General features: G+C 43.7%; 1 protein-coding gene across 1 annotated transcript in view; it reads left to right on the forward strand.

Annotated features, from left to right (window-relative positions):
• LOC146183861 (complement factor B-like) overlaps positions 1-27305 on the forward strand; it is a 202918-nt gene that overhangs the window by 66993 nt on the left and 108620 nt on the right. The window contains exons 5-9 of the mRNA XM_084609203.1: positions 364-564; positions 2897-3085; positions 3426-3614; positions 6573-6752; positions 24682-24879. Of these exons, the coding sequence (XP_084465329.1) occupies positions 364-564; positions 2897-3085; positions 3426-3614; positions 6573-6752; positions 24682-24879 (957 nt within the window). The remainder of the gene's footprint in view (positions 1-363; positions 565-2896; positions 3086-3425; positions 3615-6572; positions 6753-24681; positions 24880-27305) is intronic.

Consider the following 27305-nt stretch of genomic DNA (forward strand, 5'->3'; position numbering starts at 1 on the left):
TTGCTCGATGTAGTCTCGGCATAATACTTATGTGTGGAAGTTAGCAACTAGGCGCGTAAACATTTTAGGAAAGATTAATATGAATATGCTTCCCGTTTTAAGATAAAATAAATGTTTATTGTTTGGGTAACAGCGATGCTTGCGAAGAGCACTTAGAATATTGAATTTTATGTCATTCGTATTAAACTACTTGCTGCTAGGCATTCCGGAAGTTCTGTGAATAAGCTTCCGCCTGGCTCAAACTCAATCATGTCTCTGCCAGTGCAGAAATTGTTTTGTGGAGAGCATACGCAACAAACCGAATAAGAAATTTACTTTCTGACATGCCGCTGAGCTCCTTTAATTCTCTTTGATGCCTTCCAGACAGGTACTGTCAAGACCCAGGAATCGGTAAAAGAAGTCAGCGCAGCATTGTCCTCAACGGCAGAGAATACAAACGAGAATGCTGCCCTCCGGAGACCAAAATCTTCTACTTCTGTGAAGGCGATAACGATCTGGAGGGTGAGAAGGAGATCCACTGCGGCTATAACGGAACCTGGAGCCATGCCAGGCCCTTATGCCGACGTGAGTTATTTCTTTAGACTCTTATTCGAAGCCCTAATTTATTCGCCCAATACATAGATGACCATACAAACGATAGCTACTTGTAGGTGCTCGCTGGTATTCCATAACCCTAAGGGAGAGGTTGTAATTAGTTATAATCATGCGTTCTAACCGGCTTTCAAAAGAAACTTTTTAAACGAGCCATGAAAAAGTTTTCGGTTTCATTAGGACGGCCTGGCTTCTATAGGCTTAGTACTGTTGGAAAAGAAAATTGTAAGTGCGGTGACTGCAAGTGAATTAAGAGCAGCGTGTCCATAGTATTAAAACAAAAGAGGTAACTAACACTGTAAATAGCAGGGTCAATAGTGTTCTAATTCACCTCGCCTCGATATAGGGCATGATGCTTGAGCAGCGTTTCAATAACGACTTAAATGGCTGCCTAAGTACGGGCAGAAATCAAACATGTCCTTTAAAACCTTTTGTTCGCTATTCCCATGAAAATTATTCTGTGTGTAGAAGCAGAAAATCATTCATTTAGCTGATAACTCGTCCTGTCATCCAAAGATAATAAATCCGTTCCTCAAGGCAACTGTATGTCTTTGTACAGAGAATAGTAATATACCTGCAAAATTTCTCAACAGCCGTAATTATTGACGACGTAAACAATGTTTAGTCACAAAATCGGCGCACGGAAGGGAAACAAGAGATTTCATTTCTCTATCGCACAGCAGGAAACAAAGGCGGGTAACTTCGTACGCAACTATGCTAGAAATGATCCACGCTCTTCACAGCGAAAGCGAAGTAATTCAGCAATGTTTCTACACAGAAGCACAGTTACTTGCACATGCGCATTGTATACTCTCAATCACTGCAGCCTTCGGAGGCTCAAACGTGAATGCATGCGTGTAAGCATAATTATATGATACCAAAGCCCACAAATTATCAAGCAAACTGAAACTGAAATTGCAAAGAAAAAACTGTCAAACGGTGAATAAACCACATCTAAAGCTTTATTTCCCTGCATGACCTGGGCGTCCATGTTGGATGAAGTGCGGAGGCTGCAGCCTTGCCACTTGTAATATTGTCGGAAACTGTGCTAAAAACGCCTTCATTCTTTTCGTCTTCCATTGAATCACATATCAGGTGCATTACGTTGCCAGATGGGCAAATGTCGCCTTCCATTCGATTAAAGTGAGCAAAATATATCGTGCAAAAAAGTAAGCACGAAGGTTACTTGTGAATTGTGTTCAGAGGGAAGTAGTGTAGAGTCTAGAGAGCATAAAACTATTCGCGTCCTCCGAATATTCGCCTCAACAGTAGACGTGATGGCGCGGCTGAAAGGGACACATACACACAAACACACACACACACACACACATACACACGCACGCGCGCACATGTACATGCACGCGCACGCGCACACACGAGCACACACGCGCGCACACCCCCAATTTTAAATGTGCTCCTGATGACCCCTCGCAGCCAATTAGGGCGACAATTTTCGCGCACCGCCATCCTGTTGATGTCGAGTGGGTGCGTCCACTTGCTCCCACGTGATGCATGCGGTGCGCCGTCGATACTTGTTTTCCTGTGTGCGAAGAGTTGGGAGGAGTAGCGCCTTCCTCAATAGCCGATATGTTCGGTGCTATTGAGGATAGCTTAAACATTCTTGTCATGCTTTTCAACAGCTGCCTACACCGGGACTGGGTACCGCAAAGGGAGCTGGCAAACAGAGAGCTCAGTGTCCACACTATTTTCTACGACCGCCGTTCACGGCGTCGGCATTGCGACACAACAAGCTATTACGCTCTAGCGTGATACATAATTCCGCTGTGTTTGCGCTCAAAGGTATGGTTTAATGAGGTCTGTATGTACCCATTGAGTCCAGCCTGGATATAAACTCAGCCGCCAACCATATTGAGACGCCATATTTCGCAACATGCTTTCCGTGACTAAATCAAGCTGAAAGCAAATATTATTCCCATGAAAGCCAAGTTACTACTGACTGCGAAACGGGCAAGGTAAAGTCACAAATGCTCATTAGTCTATTTTGACTAAAGGTAGACTTGTTGAATGCGCGCCTCACTCAGTTGCTGTCCTGGCCAGTGATTGTACAAAAAAAATGAGTGATCAAAAAAAAGTAATAAAAAACAACGATGAGGCATTCATGTCTTCATTGAACGCAAGTAATCTTAATGGCCGCCAGCAAATTTTCAGAAGCCACTTGAGGGCGCAGTATTATTGACATGGAGTCCCCTTTAAAAGGAAAAATATCTTCCTAGTCGTCCGCAGCGTTTCAGCAAAGAAATGAGTGAGCCTGTCACCTGCTTTGCCGATGCTACTTTTGTTGCAGCCAAGGATGCCTGTGACAATTTTGAAGTGTCTCATGGTCGAGTGTCCGGCAAAAAATCAGGCGGTGATTTCTTCACGTCGGGCGACAGCGCGTTCATTACCTGTGACCGAGGCTTCCGTGTTAACGGCACTGACCAGCTGTACTGTGAAGAGGATGGCCAATGGGATGACGATGTGCCCTTATGCATTGGTGAGTGACGTGTGTTTTGAACCTGCTTTCATTTTCAGTCCATTTAACTCTTGAGGTGCGTGTCCTATGCTTCACTTTAGGGCTGATGCCCTGGGGCGCTAATGTTCGGGCATTAAAATAGTCTTTGATATGGACTACCAGTGTCTAATACGTTTGCCTTGCTACCATTGTCGCTGCCAGAGCTTTAAGATGCGAGTCTACTAATGCAGGTATTTCACGCCGAACACGCTGCAGTCATACTCCTTCTGTAGTTCATTTTCTATATAGGCAGCTCTCAGAAATTCAATACTAGCATAAGTCATATTTTAGCATATTCATTTTTCCACGTCTATTTGCGCAGAGTACAACTGCACGCGCTTCGAGCCTGGAGCACACCTTCAAGTTGACGAATTCAGGGATTCGAACAAGACTGCATTCACAGAGGGGACCTTCATCAACTTCAGATGCGACGACGGCTACCTCCTTGAGGGTGCGTTCAGTACCGTTTGTCGGAACGGTGACTGGTTGGGACGGATGCCCAAATGCCAGCGTAAGTACTCCCTCACACGGGGTTACGGCAAGAAAAATTGAACGATATTTCAGTGTTGTGAAACGTAATCAAGTGACAATGTTTTGTCGTTGTTCTGGGGTTCAGTCAGCATGAAAGTTGTAAGGAAATACATTACGGAGGTCCTTAATATTTTCGCCATAGTAGACCAACATCGCTGTATGGAGAGCTGAGTCCAAGTCTGCAGAATCAAAGGCACATCATGAAGGTGTGTTAGACATCGCAGTAAATTCCACAGCTCCATTTGAAATTTGAACCTAACTTTAAGTGGTCTCAAGTGTTCAAATAAGTGCTTTTGTACGTCGGGCAGCGTTTTAGCAAACTTAGACGACCTAGAATTCAGAATACCGAAGGGAAGTTTTAAATTAGTGGGTAGGGGGGAAATGGGCTACACGTTCGTCATTGATAAAGTAAAAATATGGCACACATGAGCCCATGAAGAAGGAGTATCGCCCATTATTCCCTCGCCCAGTGCTTGAATATCCCAGGACGAGATTGATGAGAGATTCGATCACCTCAGCCTTCAAAACCTCTTAGGCCTGCGAAAGGTGTCAGCTCTGAGAAAGTGAGCGTTCATAGCGGTCAAATTTTCCATCGACGAGAGAAGCCCTTTTGGAAACTATTTCATACTATTCTAACGACTGTTTGTTAGAGCTAAGAGCTGCGAATTACTAATTGTTGCAGTCTCGTTGCAATATATTGCATGCTCACTTTACAGTGTCAATAATATTTACACGTGATTTTTATTCACATTTAACTGCCTTCGTTTAGGCCATTGTTCTCTCCTCATCTTGCTGACTATTTTCATATCCTCTGGGTTTGTTCCTTGCAACGCACAGGCCGTAATATTTGATGTTCGCTTGCTTATCGTGTGTAATCTACTGTTACTGCTTATGGCAATGCTCGAGGCGCTACTTTTGGTGCTTGAATGCCTATCGTGTAGCGTTCATTCTTTGCTTACGTGATTTCTAGCAGTTATTTCTTTTGACGCGTGTACTCTGTTCTCATCGTAGCTGGATGTATGTGTGGGCTGTTTTAAAACTGTGTAACGCCAGTGCAAGTACCTTCTTTTAATTTGTGCAGAGTAGTGGCCATCAATACCGGCACCATCGTCTGTTTAATGTACGCGTAACAGAAGTGCGTGTAGAGAATAATTTGTCGTCTGCGACCTCTTGGATCTAGAATAGAAGAGAAATTAAAAAAGGGTCATACAGAATCAGTAGGACGAATGCGAAGAGAAATCTTGAAGTCCGTATGTTTGCAAACAGCAGCCTCGAAATACATTCTTGGACATGGCTCCATCTTTTCTTTTTTCTCTGTATTGAGTGCAGAGTAGTGCAAAACTACTTGGAAAGATTTGCAGATATTTTGTTCCGCTAAATCATTATTTTTTCTACCCTAAATGCCGGCACATGTTTAAGCTCTTTAAAGAATAACGTTTCACGACTACCATGATGATTACGCTGGATATTTCTTTTTGGTGAAGAGAAGGCTGTACTTATGGCCGCATTTGCACTTAGTACAGGAAGGATGATAAAAACTGGGAAATTTCGTTTGAGCGTTAATATAGGAAAGCATTTAGGACCTCTATTCTTTTAGAGCCACGCTCACAATCTTCACGTGAACGTAGGAAGATGGCGGAGGCTAGTTGTGGCGTATAGAACAAACTTAATTTTATAAAACAAACATGACCAAAGCGTTTGTGAACTGAACTGAAGTTTTCTATTGAGGGACAGCAGAGATGAAAAGCTCCGTCCGTCGTTTCACTAAACCTTTACCATCATTTTCTCCGCTTAGTTTTTTTTGTTAATTCCTTCCTCATTGGTGTTTGTGAAGGTAAAAGTGAAGTGTAGTTGTTAGTTTGCGCTTATTTCTTGTGGTGTGCCGTTTTAGTATTCTGTTAGGGCACCTCTAAGTCGTTTCACTAGTCCACTGACCCAGTCTGTATGAGGAAGCAGCCGACCGTGCAGAAAACGAAAGGATCCAGCACAGAATATAAAAACAATGTCGTTCAGCTGTGCGGAAAAGCGAACACCTATGTCAGATATATATTTTTAAAAAGTATTGAAACTTAGTAGAAATGCCGTAAGAATTACCGCACCACAGCCTTTCAGATCCTTCCTGCAGGCAGCCATTGCTATTTACGAGATTTAAATGCCTATAGATATCACATGGAAATTTAATCACACAGAGGTATAACTCCTTTTGATTGTGTAGACGTAACGCTGATTGTACGGAAAAAAAAACATTCCCAATCACAGTGCTTACGCACAGCAAGTACTTGGAATATTTGAACAGAAAATAAAGTGTCATGAAACCCCGAGATTAATTTGAATGAATTCGTGCGCCGAAACGTAAATGTTCAGAATGAGAATCCAAATTAAAGAGCTGCCTTTCATGCACGCTGTATCGTCGTAACTAACACAAAATACCTCGCGCCTTTGACAAAATGACTCATGTCTATCATTGCAGTACGTACATTTGCAAAAACGTACCCTTACTTAACAATGTTACTCGTTTTCGTATGCATGATTTAAAGTCTTTATGCGAAATTTAGTACCACGCATTCATAACACTTTTTTTTTTCTTTTATGTTTCGGGCCCAATCTGACTGGGAAGTACGATCCCCTCTATGTTATAGCAAGCAGGGTGACGTTACATGCTTGGCATACATTTATGTGAAAAAGATGCTGTTAGATACCGAGGCCGAAAATTTCTAAAGACCCCGCGCACCACATTGCACTTTGAATTGGCCCAAAGTATAAAAAGTAGCGCGTAACGGCTAGGCGAAAAGCACATACGATTGTGAAAAAAAAAAGGAAGCAGGAAGAACGTAGTTCTATTGCTACTGAACACAAAAACGCAGGAACTACCATTTGGATATTTTGTGGCCGTTTCTGCCATGCACATGTATTTCAATTTTAGTGTTTTTCTGTGCAGAAATCCACTGCGGGACGTTGAGAGGTCCCGAACACGGCTGGATATCGGGTAACTCTACTGATGTTGGCGCTACAGCGAGCTTCGGCTGCTTCCAGGGCTACGTGTTGCTTGGTTCATCCGAGAGGCAGTGTGACTTTGATGGCCAGTGGGATGGCGAACCAGCACGCTGCGTGACGAAAGGTAAATTAGGTGGTGGTACTCGGCAAAAGCTATCACTCTAGACCGCTGTCGTTTTAGGTAGATAAAAAACTGAGCACACGCTGCGTACTCTAATACAACGCACGTGAGTTTTGCAGTGTTAGATGACAGGACAGATATATATTTGCTATGGAATGCAGGGCATTCTTTTTGGAGGTGTTATTGATTTTCGGTCCAATTTTGACCTACCATAGGCGTCCTACTTGGCATGCGTTATGGGGCATCTACCGTGCTAGACGTGATTACTAAGTTTGCACTATAAACATTAGTCTTGTCATGTGTGGTTGGGGGGGGGGGGAGGAGGGTAGTAAGGGTTCGACGACCAGCACAGAGGTCTAGGGCACTGGATGCAAGATTATTTTCAGTTCCCACCATTCAAGCGTTTACAGCTCAGCACGTCTCATATCCGCTATGTCTTATCTGGACTCAAATTCGTGAGTAGGAACTGCGTGTAACCTTTCTCCTCAGCATCGTCACAGCGAGCTCTTAGCTGCTTCGTGGTGACTCTTAGCTGCATGGCTGCCGCAGAACTCGCTAGAAACGCGACGAAAAGTTTAGCTGGATACAGGGGCGGTCACACACTTTCTCAAAACATATGCGCACAAATAGGAATAATGCCCAAAACGAGTGCTTAAAGTGCATTTATACGAAGAGTCACAGCGGGAGACGTAAAGGAAGCGTAATTTAGCCTTCCACACCCGGCCTAGGGAGTTTTCAATTTATAAAAATAAAGCGCCTCAAAAATTTCGACTTTTTGGCAAGGATTGTCAGGTTAGTGTCATTGGGAGAAAGAAACTACCACAAGATATTTAAAACAGATAAATTATTTTATAAAGGCGGGCAAGATAACGGCTATTTTCATTGTGGAAAGGGCAAAACTAAGACGTCGTCAGAATAATGTTTTTTTCTGTGTGCAGTTATTTAATGCAAAGAAGTAATATGGTTCAGATCGAGACGTGTGAATCATTTGGAGGAAAATTGAGGTGACCGCAACGTAAGAGAAAAGTGCATTTGTTTAAAACAGTCTTAACTAAAAAAAAACATACATAGAAGAAAAAAGTCTCCGTGGCCAAACCCATTAGCGATAGGATTCGTTTGAGAGCAGGTTTTGATCTGTGCCGACATAGCAAGGTATTGCAGTTTTGTGCATTAACAAAAATTAAAAATAAAAATGTGAATATCAAGCATGCCAAAGGCAGTTGGAAAGCCTGCATGGAAAGTTATGCAGTGGGTGAAATCAAGAGAATAAGTTGACTTCTAAAAAAAAGTCATTCACAATGTTAAGCTTATCCGCTTATTGTTAAGCACCACAGCTTACGGTAAGCGGCACTATAGGTGCCGATGTTTCTGCACGATGTTTGCAGCTAGCAAAGACGTAGAGCAGGCATTTGATTTGTGCTTTTTGATGCAGCGGGTCTGATGAAAAACATGAAAGGGAATGTTTATTGAGGGTACTTGGACATAAAGAAAATGTTGAGACAAATCAAATGAAAAAGATGTACCGACATAACAGGGTTCACATTGGTTGCGAAAAAGGCAGAAAGCACAGTAAAACGGGAATTCTCATGTGAATAAAATTATATATTCATATGTCATAACTCTTAGTAAATTCCTACTAATTATATCATAATTCCTAAAAGAAACGTAAAATGAACGTTACCAAAAGCATTTTAGGTTATAACCTCAATCACGCACTAGGACCTCTGCTTTTGAAATGGTACGCGCTGATGGCCAGACGTTTGTCGATGGCTGCTCATGAAGGTCATGATGACTTGCCTATTCAAAATGACGAAACGAACCGGTTTTTGTTTCCCACGCTCGCCACTTGCTCAGGGGACAAGCGTGACAAACGCAACACAAAATTATCAGCGCCGCGTGGGGAGGGGGATAAGTATGAAAGCTAGCTGCTCCCCTCTTAAGATCCAACTATATAGATTACTGCGCCACGTGCTTCTTAGTCATTGTGCTACGTCTAAATTTTGGTGTGCTAGGCTTAGCCACAGCAGAGTCACTGTTCCCGCGCTCACCACTACCACTTTTTATCGCAGTCACGTCGCTCTCTACAACACAGTCATTTGTAGTTGGTTGTTTCTCATGAAGCGCGTCCGAAAGAGGTGCTATTGAAGTGGCTGCTGTTCCAGTGGAGTTTTGATGGCTGGTATTTTATTAACGTTGCAAAGGGCTAGACGCAAAAGTCATCTCTAGCACTCGTGTGCCATCCCAAACAGTCAGAGCTGTGGCCCCCAATGTGTTGTGCGATAAGTCGCCACCACGGCGGTTCGGGCCAGAAGGGACAAACACGTAGTTGCATACCCGGAGATTTTATTTTGCCTGAGTTGTTACACGACGAATACAATGGTTAAATACTACCGTTATATAGAGAAAACGTCACCGCTAACGCACAAGGGTTAAAGAAAACTGCGAAAAGAAGGAAGCGCGCACGAAAAGGGGAGATAAACGTTCTGATCACCTTGCGTGACCTCGCGCTCCCAGCCCACAGCGGTAAGTGCGAAGATGACCTAGCCAATCAGAAGAAGGCGACAGTATTCTTGGCAAAAAGTCTGAATCACGCGCGTGCACTTCCGCCGGCACAAGACAAGAGAAAATAGCGGGAGGAGCGCTACTCCCAGGATGGGAAGAGGAGGTCCCTCAGCTACGCTAGGAGGAAATAAGGAAAACGGCGGCGTTCTTAACCAACAGTGGGAGGCTCGGCACGTGTCGATTGCCCTCCCCTCCTCTGACCATCTTTCGTAATAGCGTGCGCGTAACCTCGCGTGATATAAGCGCTGTCGTTACAGTGGGGCAGGAGATTCATGAGTATCCGCAAAGGGTGGAACTGCAGCATTAGCATGTTGAAATCAGTTAATTCCAGTAGATGTCGCAGGTGATCTTATATCCACAAGACGCAGATGGTGGCTGTCTGTTCCCTATGGTGCTATCTTCAAAGTGAACGTTGTCGGATGAAGGGCTAGCATCCACAACACTGGCAGGTGCACATAGTGCGCTTCTGCGGAAGTTTCACGCGTATATATTATATCCAGGTTGCAATGATGGAGACTACCGCGACTCTATTTGGGCATATAACTTGTGCTTCAATTGCTTGAGAAGCATCGATGCCTGCAGGCTTGGTAGCAGAGCGTCCAACGGAGTCTTGAAGGTTCCATTTAAGAGCTCGCGTGGTGGCTGATCAGATATTTCGGGCGGTGCAGTCCTTTTGGTGAGGCCTCTTTGAGCCTTACTAAGTGGCGGAAATGGAGATGCATCATGGGAATTGCTGCTGTTTGTCGTTTTATGTACCATGATTGATTTGAATGCATAGGACACACTACAAAGGTAGCAGGGAAAGCTAGAAGTGCAATTTGGATGAAAAACGAAACTAATGTGAAACTTCCTTCACGCTTTGCGCGGGAATGAAGGAGGACGAGACAGAACCTTCATAAGCAGGAAGAAGGACCGGCTCATGGTGGACCGAAGAGACATAAAGAAAAAAAAAGCGAGAAAGACTAAACGGCAGTAATAGTACTATCGGCAAACTACAGCGTTATAGAATAGGAAACCAGCTAGCTAGGAGCACTTCCGAACAAAGAAAAATACCTATTCTGGACTTATTTGCTGCTCTCCGGATCATCTCCCAACGCGTACGAATTCTAGTTTAATGCTTATCTTCCAATTATTCGAAACAATATCGAGAGAAATGGTCCTGTATTCAAAAATAAAATGAAATGAAATAGTTCAACCTAAAATGAAACGATAAAAATGAAATTGGCGTGAGGTGGGCTTGGTGTCTGTACCATGATGCAGGCCAGTAATCAGCTTCTGTTCCTAATCCAGGGGCTAGCTGCAATCTTCACGCATACGCTACTTGTCGCCCTTTTCAAGCTGGGGTGGCGCCATCATATGCAACGGATTATCACGGCAGTTATATGCATGCCCGTCTGCTCACCGCCGTCAACGCATGAAACCTGACAGCATCGTCCCTGCAACACTGGACCCTCCCAAAAATTTGGACCCAATCGTCATCGACCGCATCGGACGCACTCCATATAAAATAGCGGCGTTTATCGGCGACGCTCTGTGGGCTTGGAGGCTATGCCATTATGCAGGCCACTAATTCGCTTCTGGTCCTAATGAGGTCAGCAAACCATACGCCTTATATGCAAAAAAATGCAATTAATTTCTAGCACAGCTTCCGAGCCCACAGTGTTTTGTCGATGTCGCTATTGAATGTTTGCAAACTGCACGCAACTTGCTGCTGTTATCCGGGGATATAGAAATGAATCCGGGACCTGACATTACTAAGGAGGTGCTTACTGAACTGAAGACATTGTCCTCTGGCCCGCTACGCTAATCAGTGACGTTCAGGACATTAAAAGTAAGCTAACGACAACAGAGAAGACTATTACCGATTTAATTCAATGGATTATCGCTATAGAAGTTCACTATCAGAAACTTGAAACTTTGCAAGCAGACATAGAAAATGTACTGAGTACCACAGAGGAGACCTCTAGGCTGATGCGAGATCTGGAGGACGGAATTGATAACGCCGAGAACCGCTCACGGAGGTGCAATTTTATTTTTTATGGCCTTCCGGATCCTACACCATCCGAGACATTTGCCGAATCTGACGAACTCATTATACACCATTGTTCCGATACCCTGCATTTAACATTAGACAGCAAATCATTGAACGTGCGAACAGTCTTGTGTGTCACAATACGGGACGCCCGCGTCCCATAACTGTAAAGCTTGCTCATTTTAACACTAATCAACAGATCCTCTCAAACGGCCGCAAACTAAAGGACACTGACTTTAGCATTGGCGAGGATTTCGCCCACCGAGTTCAAAATGTAAGAAGACAACTTGTCGCCTTTGCCAAATCCAAGAAGGTTAAATTTTCCTTACGCTACAAAACCCTCCATGTAAGCCCCAAACGCTATTTTTTCGACGAGGCTGAGCAGACAGTAAAAGAAATCTAGCGATCACGCCGAAAATATTCAACACTGCCGCGTCCCCGAACATATCATTGTACTTATATTTAATTTTCAGCAATCTTTACTAACATACGCAGTTTCATTGAAAAGCAGGAGCTCGTGTCAAACTTGGTGCTATCATAGGATAGTAACTTGCTAGTTCTGACAAAAACGTGGCTGACAGATGATATTGGTGATGATGAAGGGCTTTCTGATCTGCCGCATTTCACTCTCTTCAGTTCAGACCGCACGCACGCACGACGGGGAGGCGTTTTGATAGCGGCGAGCAATCACTTATCTTGCACCAATACAGGCACTTCATCCGATCTCGAAATAATTTTGCTCATTTGCCGAGCAGCACCACACTCCGTGCTACTGGTTGTCTGGAACAGACCACAACGCAAGGCCATCAATTTGTTCGATGAGCTGAATACCATAACAGCTAAATTAACTATACAGTACTCCAATGCTCATATTCTCCTTTTCGGGGACTTCAATTATCCGACGCCAAAATGGAATAACCTGGCCCATTCTATATACAACCGAGCTGTTGGCTTATTTCCTTCATGTATTACGAGCACCCTCATTTCCGCTTAATTGATCTGCTTGTAGCTTACGGGGGTCTCGGTTCTGGCAGTCTTGAAGCCATAGGTAGCGTAAGAGGGTTCTAGCACAGCTTTCGCCCTCGCTCTTGATCACGTTCTACGTGACGCTGGCGGTAACAAAGGACGTTCCAAGTCGGCCGCTATGGCTGAGGGTGGCGCTGGTGAACACTCTCAATGTTCGTATACAGACAACTTAAATACCAAAGCAAGTAGCAGGGGGGACAGCGGCCGATGTAGCTCAGTTGGAAGAGCACCGGACGCAATATTTCATTTTATTACCTTAAAGACCCCTCGCGGGGTATTACATAAGGGGTCGGAGGTCGTGCGTTTGGTTCCCACCATCGGCAAGTTGTTTTTTATTCTACTTGTGTTCAATTATCTTTCCCCTAAACAGATTACATTTCTAACTTCTATGATTATCCAAGTAAACATAAAAAAAGACAGTACCATCCCCAACGCTTTCCTTGGCCTCGCCGACTGTTGGCTTCTTTCCTTCGAGCTGACACTAAGGAATTTATGGATATTTGTTCTAATTTTGATCCTACCAAAGTAGTCTTAGAATCTACGCATTTAGTGAATGAATCGGCAAACATTCTAGATTTAATACTAACAAGCCATCCCGAAAGTTGTCCTGCCATTACTTACTTGCGGGCAATTAGTGATCATAAAGTCATCAACACAAAATTTAATTGTATTCCTACTCCGCGCTACAATCCGGGAAAGATTATCCGGTTAGATGATAAAGGCAATTCGAAGCATTACGTCGCGAGCTCAGCACCAATTTCTCTTCTTATAAAGCAGGCTTTGATAACCGATCTCTGCAGGAAAACTGGTCATTATTCCGACAAAAGCTTAACATCCTCACACATCAATATATCCCGAAGACTGCATTCCATGATAATCGCAACAAGTTGTGGTTCACATAATGCCTAAAAATAACTTGAGAATAAGAAGAAACGTCTATTCTGGACAGCTAGAAAGAATCCTAGTACTCGTGCATGAGGTAAATACCATGTCGCCGAAAACTCGTATTTATCAGAAATCAAAAACGCTTAAGCGATCCTTCTATCATAATGACTTGACCAAAATCCTAAACATTACTCGCCAAAACTTCTGGAAAGTCATAAACCCTAATAACATGCGTTCAGTTACACTCAATGATGACTTAGAAGAATCATTTAGTGATACTGGATGTGCTAACATTTTTTCAGCTGCGTTTTCTTCCATATTCACCAGCGAGCCCGGTTTGCCCTTACTCACTCTGCCTACTATCATCGCTCACACCATGCCTCTTATAAATATTTCTGTTAATGGAATACTCTGTGCAATAGATAAAAGTAAACATTCGTCATCAGCAGGCACCGATGAAATAGTCTCTAAACTTTTAAAAACACTAAGCATATTTCTGCACAATATTTATCACTACTGTTTGCTCAGTCTCTTTCCACGGGAACCATACCAGATGATTGAAGGAAGGGAAAGGTCGTTCCAGTCTACAAATCCGGTAACAAAGATTTACCATTAATTTATCGTCCTATCTCACTCACTAATGCACCATGCAAAATCATGGAGCATATTATCTACTCTGAATCACGCAGTTTTTAGATACTAACAATTTCCTTCCCTCTGCGCAACATGGATTTCGTGAAACCTATTCCTGCATTACACAACTAGCAATATTCCTTCAGGACCTACACGCAACCTTGACTTGAATATTCAGACTGATGCCATATTCCTATATTTTGCTAAAGCATTCGATAAAGTTTCCCATCGACGCTTACTGTTCAAGCTTTCACAACTGAACTTGCACACTAACATCTGAAAATGAATCCAAGAATTCCTTGCGCATCGCTTCCGTACAGTTTCCATTATTAACCAGTGTCCTAATTTCGTCCCGGTAATCTCAGGCGTACCTCAGGGCTCTGCCCTAGCCTCTCTCTTCTTCTTAATTATATAAATTACTTACCAGTGTTTCTCTCTTCTAATATCCGTCTAGTTGTTGACGACTGCGTGATCTACCGCTCAGTAAAAGCATCTCTGATCAAAATGCCCTTCAGTATAGTCATTTTTTATTTAAAATTTATTTATTCGGGCTACAAAGGCCCTCCAAAGGAGGGTATTGCATAAGGAGGGTATACAACTGTAATAAACACGATACAATTATCAATAACAATTACAACCAGAAGCAATAACTAAATATTTAGTATAACATCAAAAGAGAGAAAGAAAAACAACAACAAAATATTCTACACATTTCCGTCACAGCGAAGTAACTCTCATGCAATTTTTTTGTGTAAGTTTCTGTAGCGATGTCCGATGACAAGTTATTCCATTCAATGATAGTGCGAGGAATGGGTGAATTGGCATAAGATGATAAATGTCACTTTGCACGTTTAACTTTGAAGACATGATAAAGTCGTGGAAATATGACACGAGGTGACTGAAACAAGTCACTGCGCAGTAGTGGATGGTGATAAAGCTTATTGAAAAGTGTTAACCGCGTTTAAAATAGTGCGACGATTTCAAACTAAGATGAAATGATAAAAAATGCATTGGCGCAAAACCTTTAGATGGCTAAAAAGCGTAGAATGGCAAATTATTTCGTTTTTATTTGTTTTTGGCGCGTGAGAGCTTTAGTCATTTATGCCGCCGTGAAATTAATCATAATTTTCCTTTTCTCATCCTGTCGAACTGTCGGTCGTCGCCAATTGCAGCGGCTTCCAAATTCAAATGGGCCCTAAAACATGATTAGAAAATAAATGGACAGACTTCTGATAGAAATTTACATTTTAATTCAGAATGAAATAACAAAGAAGCCTCAACGATAAATATGCGGGCCACTATGTGCAAAGCGATGTCAACATTAATGCGACTGGGCTCCAGCACGCATCTGGTGCTGTAAAATTTTATTGCATATGTGGTGGTTTATGGGGTATCATATAGACAACGAATCTAGGTTTAGTTTGGTTTGTAGGGTTTAACGTCCCAAAGCGACTCAGGCTATGGAGAGACGCCGTAGAGGAGGACTTGGGAAATTTCGACCACCTGGGGTTCTTTAACGTGAACTAGGAATGCTCTAGAAGTTGTGCGAATTTCCACACGAATTAAGGATGGGTTCAACTGCAGATAATGTATGGAATGGTTAACTTGGAAGGTTCACAATGATAAGCAAAATAATTTTTGATTGTGTGCTCGTGGGGGCCCGCATCAAAAGGGACTATCCTGATAATTACACCTATCTTGATTCTTTATTCTTAAAATGCGCTTGGTGTACAGCACATATTCACATCAGGAGACCCCTGCGAAGTCGGCGGCCGCCAATTTGAAATGGACAAGGAAAATAAATTTAAGCTATAAGTTTAAGGTGTGCTTCAATGGTTTCATGAATTGAGACCTCTGGAGAAATTCATAGCCCTGGGGTCAACGGGTTGAACGCAAGACTTTCTTTGCATCTGTGCAGTTTTGGTTTTCAAAAGTTAGACCTGATCGAGCCGATGACCTAGGCAACATGTTCAATTATTCATCTACCAGCATTGAGCCCTCAGGGCATTACAGCAGGGGTGGTATATTACAGAAAGTGACATGTAAAAGCAAGGCACAGTCATCAGGACAATCATCAAGAGGGGTAAGTCTTAACGTAGAAGTGAAATAATGAAGTGAGGGTAAGGTACACAAGTAAACGGACCCAACACCGACAACTTAGAGCCTTAGGGCTGTTTATACAGTCTGTAGTGCAGGGAAATATCTTTCATTATTCGCCCAACTGGCCCTCTGTCATGAATCCTAACGACATGTAGAAAATAAGGAAACAGGAAAACTAAAGACTGGAAATATAACTGAGAAAAAGCGACGTGCGAAAGGGCCCACACACATTACTTAAAGCTTACTGTGCTTAAAACCCATATCGTGAGCATTCTGGAGATGTTAAACAGATAAAAACGTCCTCTCACAAAAAAAGAAAATACCTGAATCATAAAATGGAGACAACACACGCATGCGCCTTTCGTTCAATTATCTCCATTGCGTTACTTGCGAGATCACGAAATACGTTGCAGTATAACAGTTTTATTCCCTCGACAATAACAATAAGGGCAAATTAGCAAGCTTAAGCACGGATATACATGCACGAGCATAATTTAGCACTCATATAATTAGTTTTTGTTCTTTGCTTAGCATTGTTATGTCTTGCCGCGTTTACGTAAGCAATTACCCGGTTAACCATATTCTTTGTTAGCGTGAGAGAGACCCTAATGATGACCTTTCGTCACCTTCCTCTGTTCTGACAAAGTTGCGCTGCATTTTAACCTCAGCGTGGCACGTGAAGGATCCAGATACCGAGATGGTGCACGCATCAGCTGCCTGACCCGAGTCAGAAACTTCTGTCCGTGAAACATTCTGCTGTGTTATTGTCACGTACGGGTGTTGGAGGACGCCTGGCCATCTCGTGTTGCTCTGTTCTCGTCGGGATGAAATTTTTTTTGTACATTATTCAAAGGACCTCAAAAAGACGACTGCCTTCAATAGAGGGTTTCTAGCTTCCATGTAGTCGCTTTTGTGCTCATGAAGCCTTTGGAAAAGCCGCGTGACAGACCTCCACATTCAGTGAAGTCTCCGTTCAGAGAACTGTGTGTTATGAAGGGAGGGGGGGGGAGGGGAGAAGGGGCGGTCATGTGCTGCGCAGGATCGGCCTTGTGCCTAGATGTCTCTAATCGATGCATGTATATGTCTCTCGGACCGGAATTTTGAAGCGTGGGGAAAGTGAGAGCTGAAATTTGGTGCGACTGTGTTTGAGAGGTTTTGACTAAAATCGTGTCAGGATTGTTATATTTGCATGGAATAAAGAGATAAAAGTATCGAGAAGGCGCCGTGGATAATAAAGAAAGAAAATACAGAGTTTAACTCAATCACGGACTAGCATGTAGCAGCAGGACGTTTTGATAGGATTGTGGTTCCTATGTCTAAATTATCAAACGGTATTTTGCTGCGTTAATCAGGCGACCATGCTTCCAGTGCACACAGTGCATGTGCTTCAGAGAGACGATTCTCTTAAAGTAATGCTTTTATTGCCTGCGGCGTTGGACACGAATTACGCTTTGTAATGTAGTTTGACAAACACAATTGCGTGGCCAGAGAAGAAGTCTAACGCGGCCTGGGAACGTCAGTCACAAGAATATCATCTTGAAATACAGAGCCTCTACAATTATCCTGTCGCTGTTATCGTTTACTTCCCCACCTTTTTTCGACACATTCTGCCTCTGCACATCCACGTGTTTCTGTCTGAGCTATTGCTCAGACATCCATCTCCGTTGATGTCTACTGCGCTGTCGTCTTGCCTGTTGTTGTTCCCGTCATCTCAGATGACGATACTCGTCATCATACAACCACGACTGACCCGCTCTGCCATCCATTCTAGCCCAAGAATCCCAGAAGCAGAGCCACGACAGAAAGTAGTCAAGTGCGTCTAGCAGTCAATGCAAAGCGGGGCGAGCCCCCGTCTATCCCCAGCACCGCAGCTTTGGAACAGCAGCCTTTTCGCTTCGCTTCTGAACCGATTTAGTACATGTCGAGAGTTTCCCTTCCCCCCCCCCCCTTTCCACCTTTCTTCTTCCTTGGTACGCGTCGCACCCTTTCCTCTCCTTACTGCGGCAAGCAGTGTGTTTTGCTCACCAGACACCACCCCACCACTGCTCACCAAACTTCAGGCTTTCCGCGACGGAGCTGTGTTCCTTCTACTCCTCCACTCACCCGTCCGCACTTGGAAAGGTCATAGGTCCAATCTACTTCAGATATCGGGTTTTTGGGAGAATGCGGGTAGTGCTGTAGCACTAAAAAAAGAATGCGCTGTGCAATAACATAGTGGCCAGCGAAACTGATCTCTTTAGATCAGCCTGGGGTTGAAACATCAGACAGCCTATAGGTGCGCGAAAGAAGACACACACATGTCAGGGTACAGTACGGGCGCAAACTGCCAACTGTTTATTGGAACCTTGTTTCAAGTGTTAAGTCATGCGTGCTTAGTCATGTCATTGACAATTTCTGATACCATGCGGGTTGAGAGCGATTAAACTATGAACGCTTAGTGACCGAGGGTTTAAATACCTCCCATCTTCTTTCCAATACAGAGTTGGTAGTTTAATCGCTGTACCGCCCTGTACCCTTCCGTGAGTGCCTTCTTTTGCGCAACTATAGGATGTCGGAAGAACTACACCAAGGAGGCCAACAATACATTTTACTGGGTTTGAAATCCACTGGCGGCGAGTTCTTTTTTTTTTTTTTTGAGCGGTTGCATAATGGAGGTTCTGCAGCCACCTTGCTGAAATTAGAGAATGTGGGTAGTAATTCTCTCCCCTGGCTGTGGGTTGCTACAATAGCATTGCCACTTTCTCTTGAAAGCGAATGATGCCCGAATCTTTAGGAAAGCCAAGCTGCTTGCAATAGCAGTTCTCACTGCTATTAAACATCTTCAAACTTCAGAGATTAATTCAAAGCTAGCATCTTACTTAAGGTTTAGTGAACATTAAAGAACGTTTATGCGACAGCTTGGAGCCTATCGTGCCTATTCTGTCTGTGAAAAATGCTTGTGTGTTAGTGTCACACGGCGCTGAATAATGCCGGGCCATCTCGTGCTGCTTTAAAAATATGTTGCAGAACGAGCGGGGAACACTGCCATATTAAATTTTCTCACGTTATTATTGGCAGCAGCCTTGCGTGGCATAATAATCTTAACTGATTTTATAAATTCACTCTTTAAATTGTAAGTTATAATTCATCATCATCATCAGCCTGACTATACCCATTGCAGGGCGAAGGCCTCTCCCATATCTCTCCACTTAACCCGGTTCTGTGCTAGCTGCATCCACTAGACGCCTGCGAACTTCTTTACCTCATCCGCCCACCTAACATTCTGCCGCTCCCTGATACGCTTTCCTTCCCTTGGAATCCAGTTTGCTACCCTAAGCGACCATCGGTTATCCTCTCTTCGCACTACATGTCCTGCCCATGCCCATTTCTTCTTAATTTCCACTAGAATGTCGGTAACTTGAGTTGTTTCTCTTACCCACTCTGCACGCTTCCTATCTCTTAATGTTACCCCTACCAGTTTTCGTTCCATAGCCCTCTGGGTTGTCCTCAACTTAAGTAGAACTCTCTTGGTTAGCCTCCACGTTTCAGCCCCAGAGGTGAGCACAGGTAAGATGTAACTGTTGTATATGCAACTGTTGTAGATGCAACTCTTGAGCGATACCGGTAAGCTGCTAGTCATAATCTGCGAGTGCTTTCCAAATGCGCTCCATCCGAATCTTATCCTTCTTGTTATTTCCTTTTCATGGTCCGGATCTGCGGTTACTACCTGTCCTAAGTAGACATATTCGCCTACTACTTCCAGTACTTCGCTACCTAGTGTAAACTGCTGTTCCTTACCCAGGCTGTTGAACACTACCTTAGTCTTCTGCATATTGATTTTCAAGCTTACCTCTCTACTTTTTCTGTCTAGGTCATCAATTATTATTTGCAGTTCATCCCCCGAGTTGCTTAGCAAGGCAATGTCATCAGCAAATCGCAGATTACTGAGGTATTCTCCATCTACCCTTATCCCTAACTGCTCCCATTCCACGTTTCTGAATACTTCCTCTAAGCAAGCTGTGAATAGTACTGGGGAGATTCTGTCTCATTGCCTAACACCTTTCTTTATGGGAATTTTGTTACTTTCTTTATGCAGAACTATGGTTGCTGCGCAGCCACTATATATATCTTCCAGCACTTTCACGTACGGCTCGTTTACCCTCTGATTTCGCAATTCCTGCATCCCCGCCGAGTTTTCAACTGAATCAAATACTTGTTCGTAATCAAGGAATGCTCTGTATAAGGGCTGGTTATATTCCGAGCATTTTTCTATCACCTGGTTGATGGTATAGATATGATCCATAGTAGAGTACCGTTTCCGAAAACCTGCTTGATCCCTTGCTTGAATGCAGGCTAAGGTTGTCCTGATTTTATTAGTGACTACCTTAGTAAATACCTTAATTATAAAGTTTTATATTTTGTAAGTTCCTTGATATGCCTAGTTTATGCGGTAAGCGGAGAAAAGGGGTCGTGCAGTAAGCAGAGAAATGGGGAAAGTTAAACGTTTTTTTTATAACAGAGGGTCCCTTTCCTCTTATGGTGCGTGGAGGGCCGAGCCGCTTCTGTGGGAAGTACTTGTACAGCGTGGAAAGTTCATATTACATGCAGAGTCTCATCTAACTTAGTGTAATAATACGTTTTATGTGTGTAAATTTAAAAAAAAAACCATGGTTGCTATTTATCTTTAAACCACGGGAACTGATAGAGCAAATCCCTGCGATGCACAGTAGCAAAAGTTTAATATCAAGATTTTCTGGTCAATAACAATCTGCGAGAAGCGAGGACTTTTAAGCGGAAAGCTATATACTCCCACTACTACTATAGTACTACTCCCTCTACTACTACTCAGTTCAGTTCAGTCGTTCAGTCGTGTCCGACTCTTTGTGACCCTATGGGCCATATCACGTGACCGCTTTCTGGTCTCCCACTATCTTCTTAACGTCACATAACTTCATCTGCAGTGCCTCGAGGATGCCATCTAACCATCGTGTTCGCTGCCTACCCCTTCTCCGGCGACCCTCAACCTTTCCCAACATCAAATCTTTCTCCAGCGACTCCTCTCTTCTCATCGGATGACCAAAGTAGCTGAGCTTTAACTTTAGAATTTGACCCTCCAATGAGCAGTCAGGGTTTATGGTCGATGATATCCACTGATTTGATCTTCCGGCAGACCAAGGAACTCTCAAGAGTCTCCGCCAGCACCACAATTCAAACGCGTCAATTATTCGGCGGTCAGCCTTCTTCACAGTCCAACTATCGCATTCATTCATCACAACTCGAAAGACCATAGCACGAGCTATACGGATCTACTACTACTACTACTACCACTACTACTACTACGACTGCTACTACTACGACTGCTACTACTACTACTACTGCTACTGCTACTGCTACTACTGCTACTGCTGCTGCTACTGCTGCTGCTACTGCTGCTGCTACTACTACTACTACTATCACTGTCACTACCACTACCACTACCACCGCTACCACCACCACTACCACCACCACTACCACCACCACTACCAACACCACCACCACCCCCACCACCACCACCACCACTACTACTACTACTACTACTACTACTACTACTACTACTACTACTACTACTACTACTACTATTAGTAGTAGTAGTAGTAGTAGTAGTAGTACAAGTACTGTACAAGTACTACTACTAGTAATAGTAGTAGTAGTAGTAGTAGTAGTAGTAGTAGTAGTAGTAGTGATTGCCGGTGGAAGGAGCGCGAAGCCAGCGACGTTCACTTTTTCGCACAGCTACTAAACATTTAAAGTGAAATGCTCTGTTACTGCATGTGCGCGCTCCCTCGGCTCCAGCGCTGTGATACCACATTCCTAGTAGAGGTTATAACGTGTCTTAGCTTTAAAAAGAATGTATCGCTGTAAAAGCACGTGGCTAGAGGAGGTTTAATAACAGTTGCTTCGCTAGGTGGTGTCTCCTCCAGTTATGTCTTGGCTGAGGCGGCACTGAACAGAGTTTGTAAACTCTTCGGCGGCTTCGTCAGGCCGATTTCGAGCATCTAACAGAGAGTTTGGCACTGTTTATATAGAATTTGAGAGTTAAAGCACACCATTGCTTAGAGCGCCTCTTTTTGGTGGCGTCCTTGCGTTTCTCTGCGCCGCCGTTGGCGTTTTTCCTCCATAACCAGCCTCATAAATAAATAAAAAAATTAATCCTGTCTCTACCAGGGATCGCACCTCCATCCCTTGGCGCCTCAGCCGAGTGCTCTAACCAATTCTGCGCCAAGCCTTGGATCTTTTTTCCCCCATTGCATGAAGCCCGATTTAACCAGGTCGCATCCCGCTGCCTATCATACACAGTGACATCATTATCGAGCTCTCACTTTGTCGAAACAACGAAATTCCGGGAGACATATACATGCATCGAGTAAAGGTAATCAAGTATGAGGTCACTCCTGCGCAGCATATACCCCCCGCACCATAGCACTAACAGAGACTTCGATCGCGAAACGCATATCATAATTTTCCTTACCTAGTAGCGATGAGATGGCGCTGTAGTTAGTGATAATGACAGTGATGCCATTAGCAATGTTAATGGTGGTTTATTTAGTTGATAATGATAATGAGTTCAAATGTGATGCACCGTGTGCACCAGTAACGCTTAGACTTTCACATTTTGCCGATTATATTCTACAATGCTCTTGAAATTTTAGCGCAGCTCTCTGGCGCCCCTTCCTGCGTTTCGCGGCGTCGCCGTTGTCCCTCGTAACCAGCACCGCCGCCGAGGCGTGTTTCGCATGGTGTCGGCACTGTAGAAGAACTAGTTAGTATATCGGTAAATTGATGGTACCTTAGGATAGAGTGTCAAGGAAAGGTGTGCAAGTTACAAATTGGTTGATGTGGCATATTTAGATAGTTAATTAGACCCAATAACAATAGTATTTGGTTCACAGAAAAGGAACAGCGCAATGTCTGTCACACCTGTTCTGTGACCGGCTTACCTGCGTCGCAAAGAAAGGAAAGGAGAAGTGGAAGGAGTGAAAGGGGTGCCGTAGTGGAGGGCTGCGAAGTAATTTCGACCACCTGGGTATGTTTAACGTGCATTGATATCGCAGAGCACTCCAACGCCTCTTCGTTTCACCTTCATCGAAACCTAATTAGAGCCATTTAAGTGGTTTACAGGAAAGGAAGGGCCCAGTATCGGTCACTCGCGGAAAAGAAACTTGTTCGTATCGAATATATGTGAAAAATAAAAAGATGTCTGTAATTGTACATACATCATCATCATTATCTGAATTTGTACGCCATTTAGAAAATTTCATCTATGGCACTACCACGGGGTCATGAGGTTCTATTGCATGTTGTGTAGGATGGCTGTTGTTCCGATTTCTGTGTAATTCATTTTTGTTTTGTTTGTGTGTGCATTCAGAGACAATTTTTGATTGACTATTGATTTTCATCGTGTTCTATATTGCTCATTTTTTCGTTTTGTATTTTCCACTCCTGTTACAGCCCCTTATGATGGCTGACAGTATTAATAAATGAAATGAAATGTCATGCTCGAATTATTGGCCTGAATCTATGGAAAAAGGTGAAATAACTTACGAGTTACGCTCAAATTTCGCTGTAGGAAGTAACGTAACCGTCGACAATTTTCATTTCTTCTCTAGCGCTCCGTGTGGCTTGCAGTATATGCCCAGCGTTACAAATCTGCCGAATGTACGATCTTCGGTCCTGCACCGTACGATACGTAGGATTGCCACAAATGCTAAAGAAGACCCAATACATCAATTAGAACAAAGCCCCTTGCGCTTTCTACCTTTGAGATATGGCGTGCGTTTTTGCAGTGATGGACATTAGTGTATCCACCTGTGTCGGTGCCCTTGCTCTTGTGGCTTAGAAGAACCAGATAGAAGTATTCATATAATATATTGCCACGTCCCGCTCTGCCAAGCGAGAGCGGGACAGTGCACTGCTGCCATTCGGTCCCCAAGCGTCAGCATCCTCAAGCTCGGTCAGGGTACGGTGGAATATGTCGTCGTCATCAGCACGACCACGACTACGCACTTAGAGGTGCGTACACTTCGAAACCAAACGTGAGGTCACGTGAGTCGAGAATCCCTTTTGAATAATGTGCCGGTAGCATAACCTCCCTCGTTAACGTGGGCTTTGAGGCTGCCTTCCTGGGTATCGGTGAAAGCAAGGAACTGTTGCTGGTGAGTCATATAAATGTTTCGCCTTAAAGCTGTATTATTTCAAATGCTATTGTGTCTTTTAGAGCATGATGAAAAAATTGCGCAAAACGTACACGAAGTACGCTGTAGTAGGGACATTCGGTACTACTTAACATCTTTTAGAACATATTAACCGTTCTTGAAGAGCAGAGGAAAAGCCACCCCTGTTTTGAGCTTGAATTCGTCCCGGTCACGCCACACACTGAATTCCGCACGCTGTGTAATTTCAGCCTGCCTTCCAACTCCCTCTTTCACTCTGCTTCCGTCTTAGTACGTGCTCTTTATACATGATGCCGCGTTGTTTGTTTCTTTAGCTATTGTTCTTGACAAAGGCGCGCAGTGGTGTTTGTTGCCTGGAATGGTCCTAGTAGCCTGCAAAAGCCTTCTACGACGTTTTTCTGCCTTATTTCTCCAGGTACTTGTCAGGCACTTCTCTGGGCACTTGCTATCAGGCCGGCTATCCTCATTTTGTGCTGAAGCTGTTTTCATCTTTTGTCATTCTCAGTAACGGCGGAGAGTGGAGACCGCGAAGGTTGCCTGGATCCCGGAACTCCAGACAATGGATTCGTGGTTGGCCGAAGCCAATTCTTCGTGGGTGACAATGTCACCTATGCCTGTAAATTGGGTTACCACATCCGCGGAGACGCCGTCATCACCTGCGAAAAGAACGGAAAATGGTCATCCTCTTTGCCGCGGTGCGTTGGTAAGTAGCAAATTATGATATTATTCATTACATTTCTTTCTTTCCATTTGCAAGCACACAGGATTTGGATAATCGCCAATATTGTGTTGGCACGGGCGTGCTGTGCCTCACCGAAGTAGTATAATTAGCAGCCATTTCGTGAATTAAGCACTAAAGCCTGAACATAGTTACATAGCTTTTAATGGAGGCCTTTTTCAGAGCAGCGCTTGCATATAACGGAAAGCACTGAGGTGCACTGTGCCCAACTTGCGCCAGTTCGCCCCTTTGATATACTCCTCTTGTACTATATCAACAGGACAAAATGGCAACTAGTAGGGCAACCAGATAGGTGCATCTAGTAGTTCTTCATTCTCAGAGCGAAGGACATGGTAAGTGGATCAGAGCCCGCGAGTGCGTGCTGATGAATGTTACCGGCGTTTGTGATCTATAGGCTACGACTGTGTTCATGACGCTTGCACAGACCCTTGCTGTGAAAGCTCGGGTGAGCTCTGGCCTGTAATGTACAGTAAGGATAAAAATTACACAGCTATCAGGTGACTCATGAAAAGGTTGGTGCGATATCTGGGAATTAACGCCGGGATGCTGCGCGCCAACTATGATAAACTGGATGGCTGGAGATCTATATTTATCATGTGCATTCATCATAATTTCCATGTATAGCGAGCAGGCTTCTCATTATTTCATTTCGCCTCCCTGAGGCGCAGCTGCATATACCGGAGACTCTGGCCTAACAGCTCACTGCCACAGCAACTGAGCGACCCTGCTGACTGCAGTTCGAAGAAAAAGAAAACTTGCGAAAGATTCAGGCTCGTAACATATTTCGTTTAGTTCGCAAAATATCCTTCCATTGTGAAAGCGGTACTGAAGTCACAATTCGAAACGCCGGTTATGTTTGTAGCCTCGGCGATGGGAGCGTTACTACAACCAACCACACCACCATAGCTACAGGACTGCAGATATACACCTCTACCTTACCATTCCCATCTCTTGTCATTGCGCTCCATAAGCGCATCCACTGCCCTAACTCCCTGTCTCCCCTCTACAAGGCCTTCGCGCTCCAGAAGTGAGCGCACAGTACAACAGAACTGTGACCACGAAATGAAATGCCCAGACGCACCCTGAAGCCAGCAGGATTGCTGCACCCTACCAGAAAATGGTTGCGCATGCGCCAAATCTGACCTTGAAGTATCATTATTCACTAATTCTGCCATGTATTACGGTAATTAGTTCTACAAGATGAAAAATACAACACGAGCCAATCAAATTCGTAGGCGCTCATAGAAATACATGATAAGGACAATGCTGACTCGTAGAAAAATTTAACACCGGCTGAGACATTTTTTTCCTGCGCTAGAGCCCAATCTGGCAGCCTCGTGAAATGACGTACAAAAATTGCAAATCTTCGAGCAATTTGCTACAAAGTTCTGGTTGTACGTTACATTTACGTGTAATATCGATATTTCATCTTAGGGCTGTGTTCTGGTGAGTCAGTAAGTTTTTAGACAGGGGCAGAAATAGAAACTGTAAATAATTTTACATCATAGGCTTGAATATGGTGGAGTTACGTCATTGTATAAGGATTTTTTATATCTTTATCGTGTATGCCTGCCGCATGTAAATTTAGGTGCAGATGAATGGGTTCTTGTATACTGTGGGTTGTCTCCTTCGGCGATTGTCTTTAGTTTCAGCCCGATGCAGAGAACCTGATCATATATTTAATAAGGTTGCTCAGCGGAAATCTAGTAGAATAAAAATCTGAAAATGATTATACGTTAGAAACCTCAGATTTGACTAAATCAGTTCAGATAGAATAAAATACAGATGAACCATATTTAAAGCACTGGAATATATCTATAGTGGCTACTCCTGCAACCATAGTTCCACATAAAGAAAGTTAATAAAGTTCAATTAGGAAATTGTTTAGGCAAGGAGACACGGTCTCCCCAGTACTATTTACAGCTTTCTTATAAGCCGTATTCAAAGACATGGAATGGGAGCAAGTAGGCATCAGGGTTGATGGAGATTATCTTGTTAAGTAACTCAGGAGGCCAATTGCAACGAATGATTAATGACCTAGTCTGGAAAAGCAGAAATGTAGGCCTAAAGATTAATATGCAGAAGACTAATTAATTTTGAACAGCCTGGAAAATGAACAGCAATTTACAATAGATAGCGAAGCGCTGAAAGGAGCAGGCAAATATGTACACTTAGGACAAAGTAACCTCAGTTCCGGCCCACGAAAAGGAAATAACTAGGAAAATAAGATTTTGGTGGAGAGAATTTGGCAAATACCGCCCAATTATGACCAGCAGCTTACCGCTATCACTCGAGAGGAAAGTGAATAAAAGTTGCATCTTACCGGTACTCACCTACGGGGCAGAAATATAGACACTAACTAAATGGGGTCTGTTTAGGTTGAGGGCAGC

Source organism: Amblyomma maculatum, chromosome 7 (genome assembly GCF_055883805.1).
Source record: "Amblyomma maculatum isolate TAMU_Amacu chromosome 7, ASM5588380v1, whole genome shotgun sequence".
In the NCBI taxonomy this organism is placed as follows: domain Eukaryota; kingdom Metazoa; phylum Arthropoda; class Arachnida; order Ixodida; family Ixodidae; genus Amblyomma; species Amblyomma maculatum.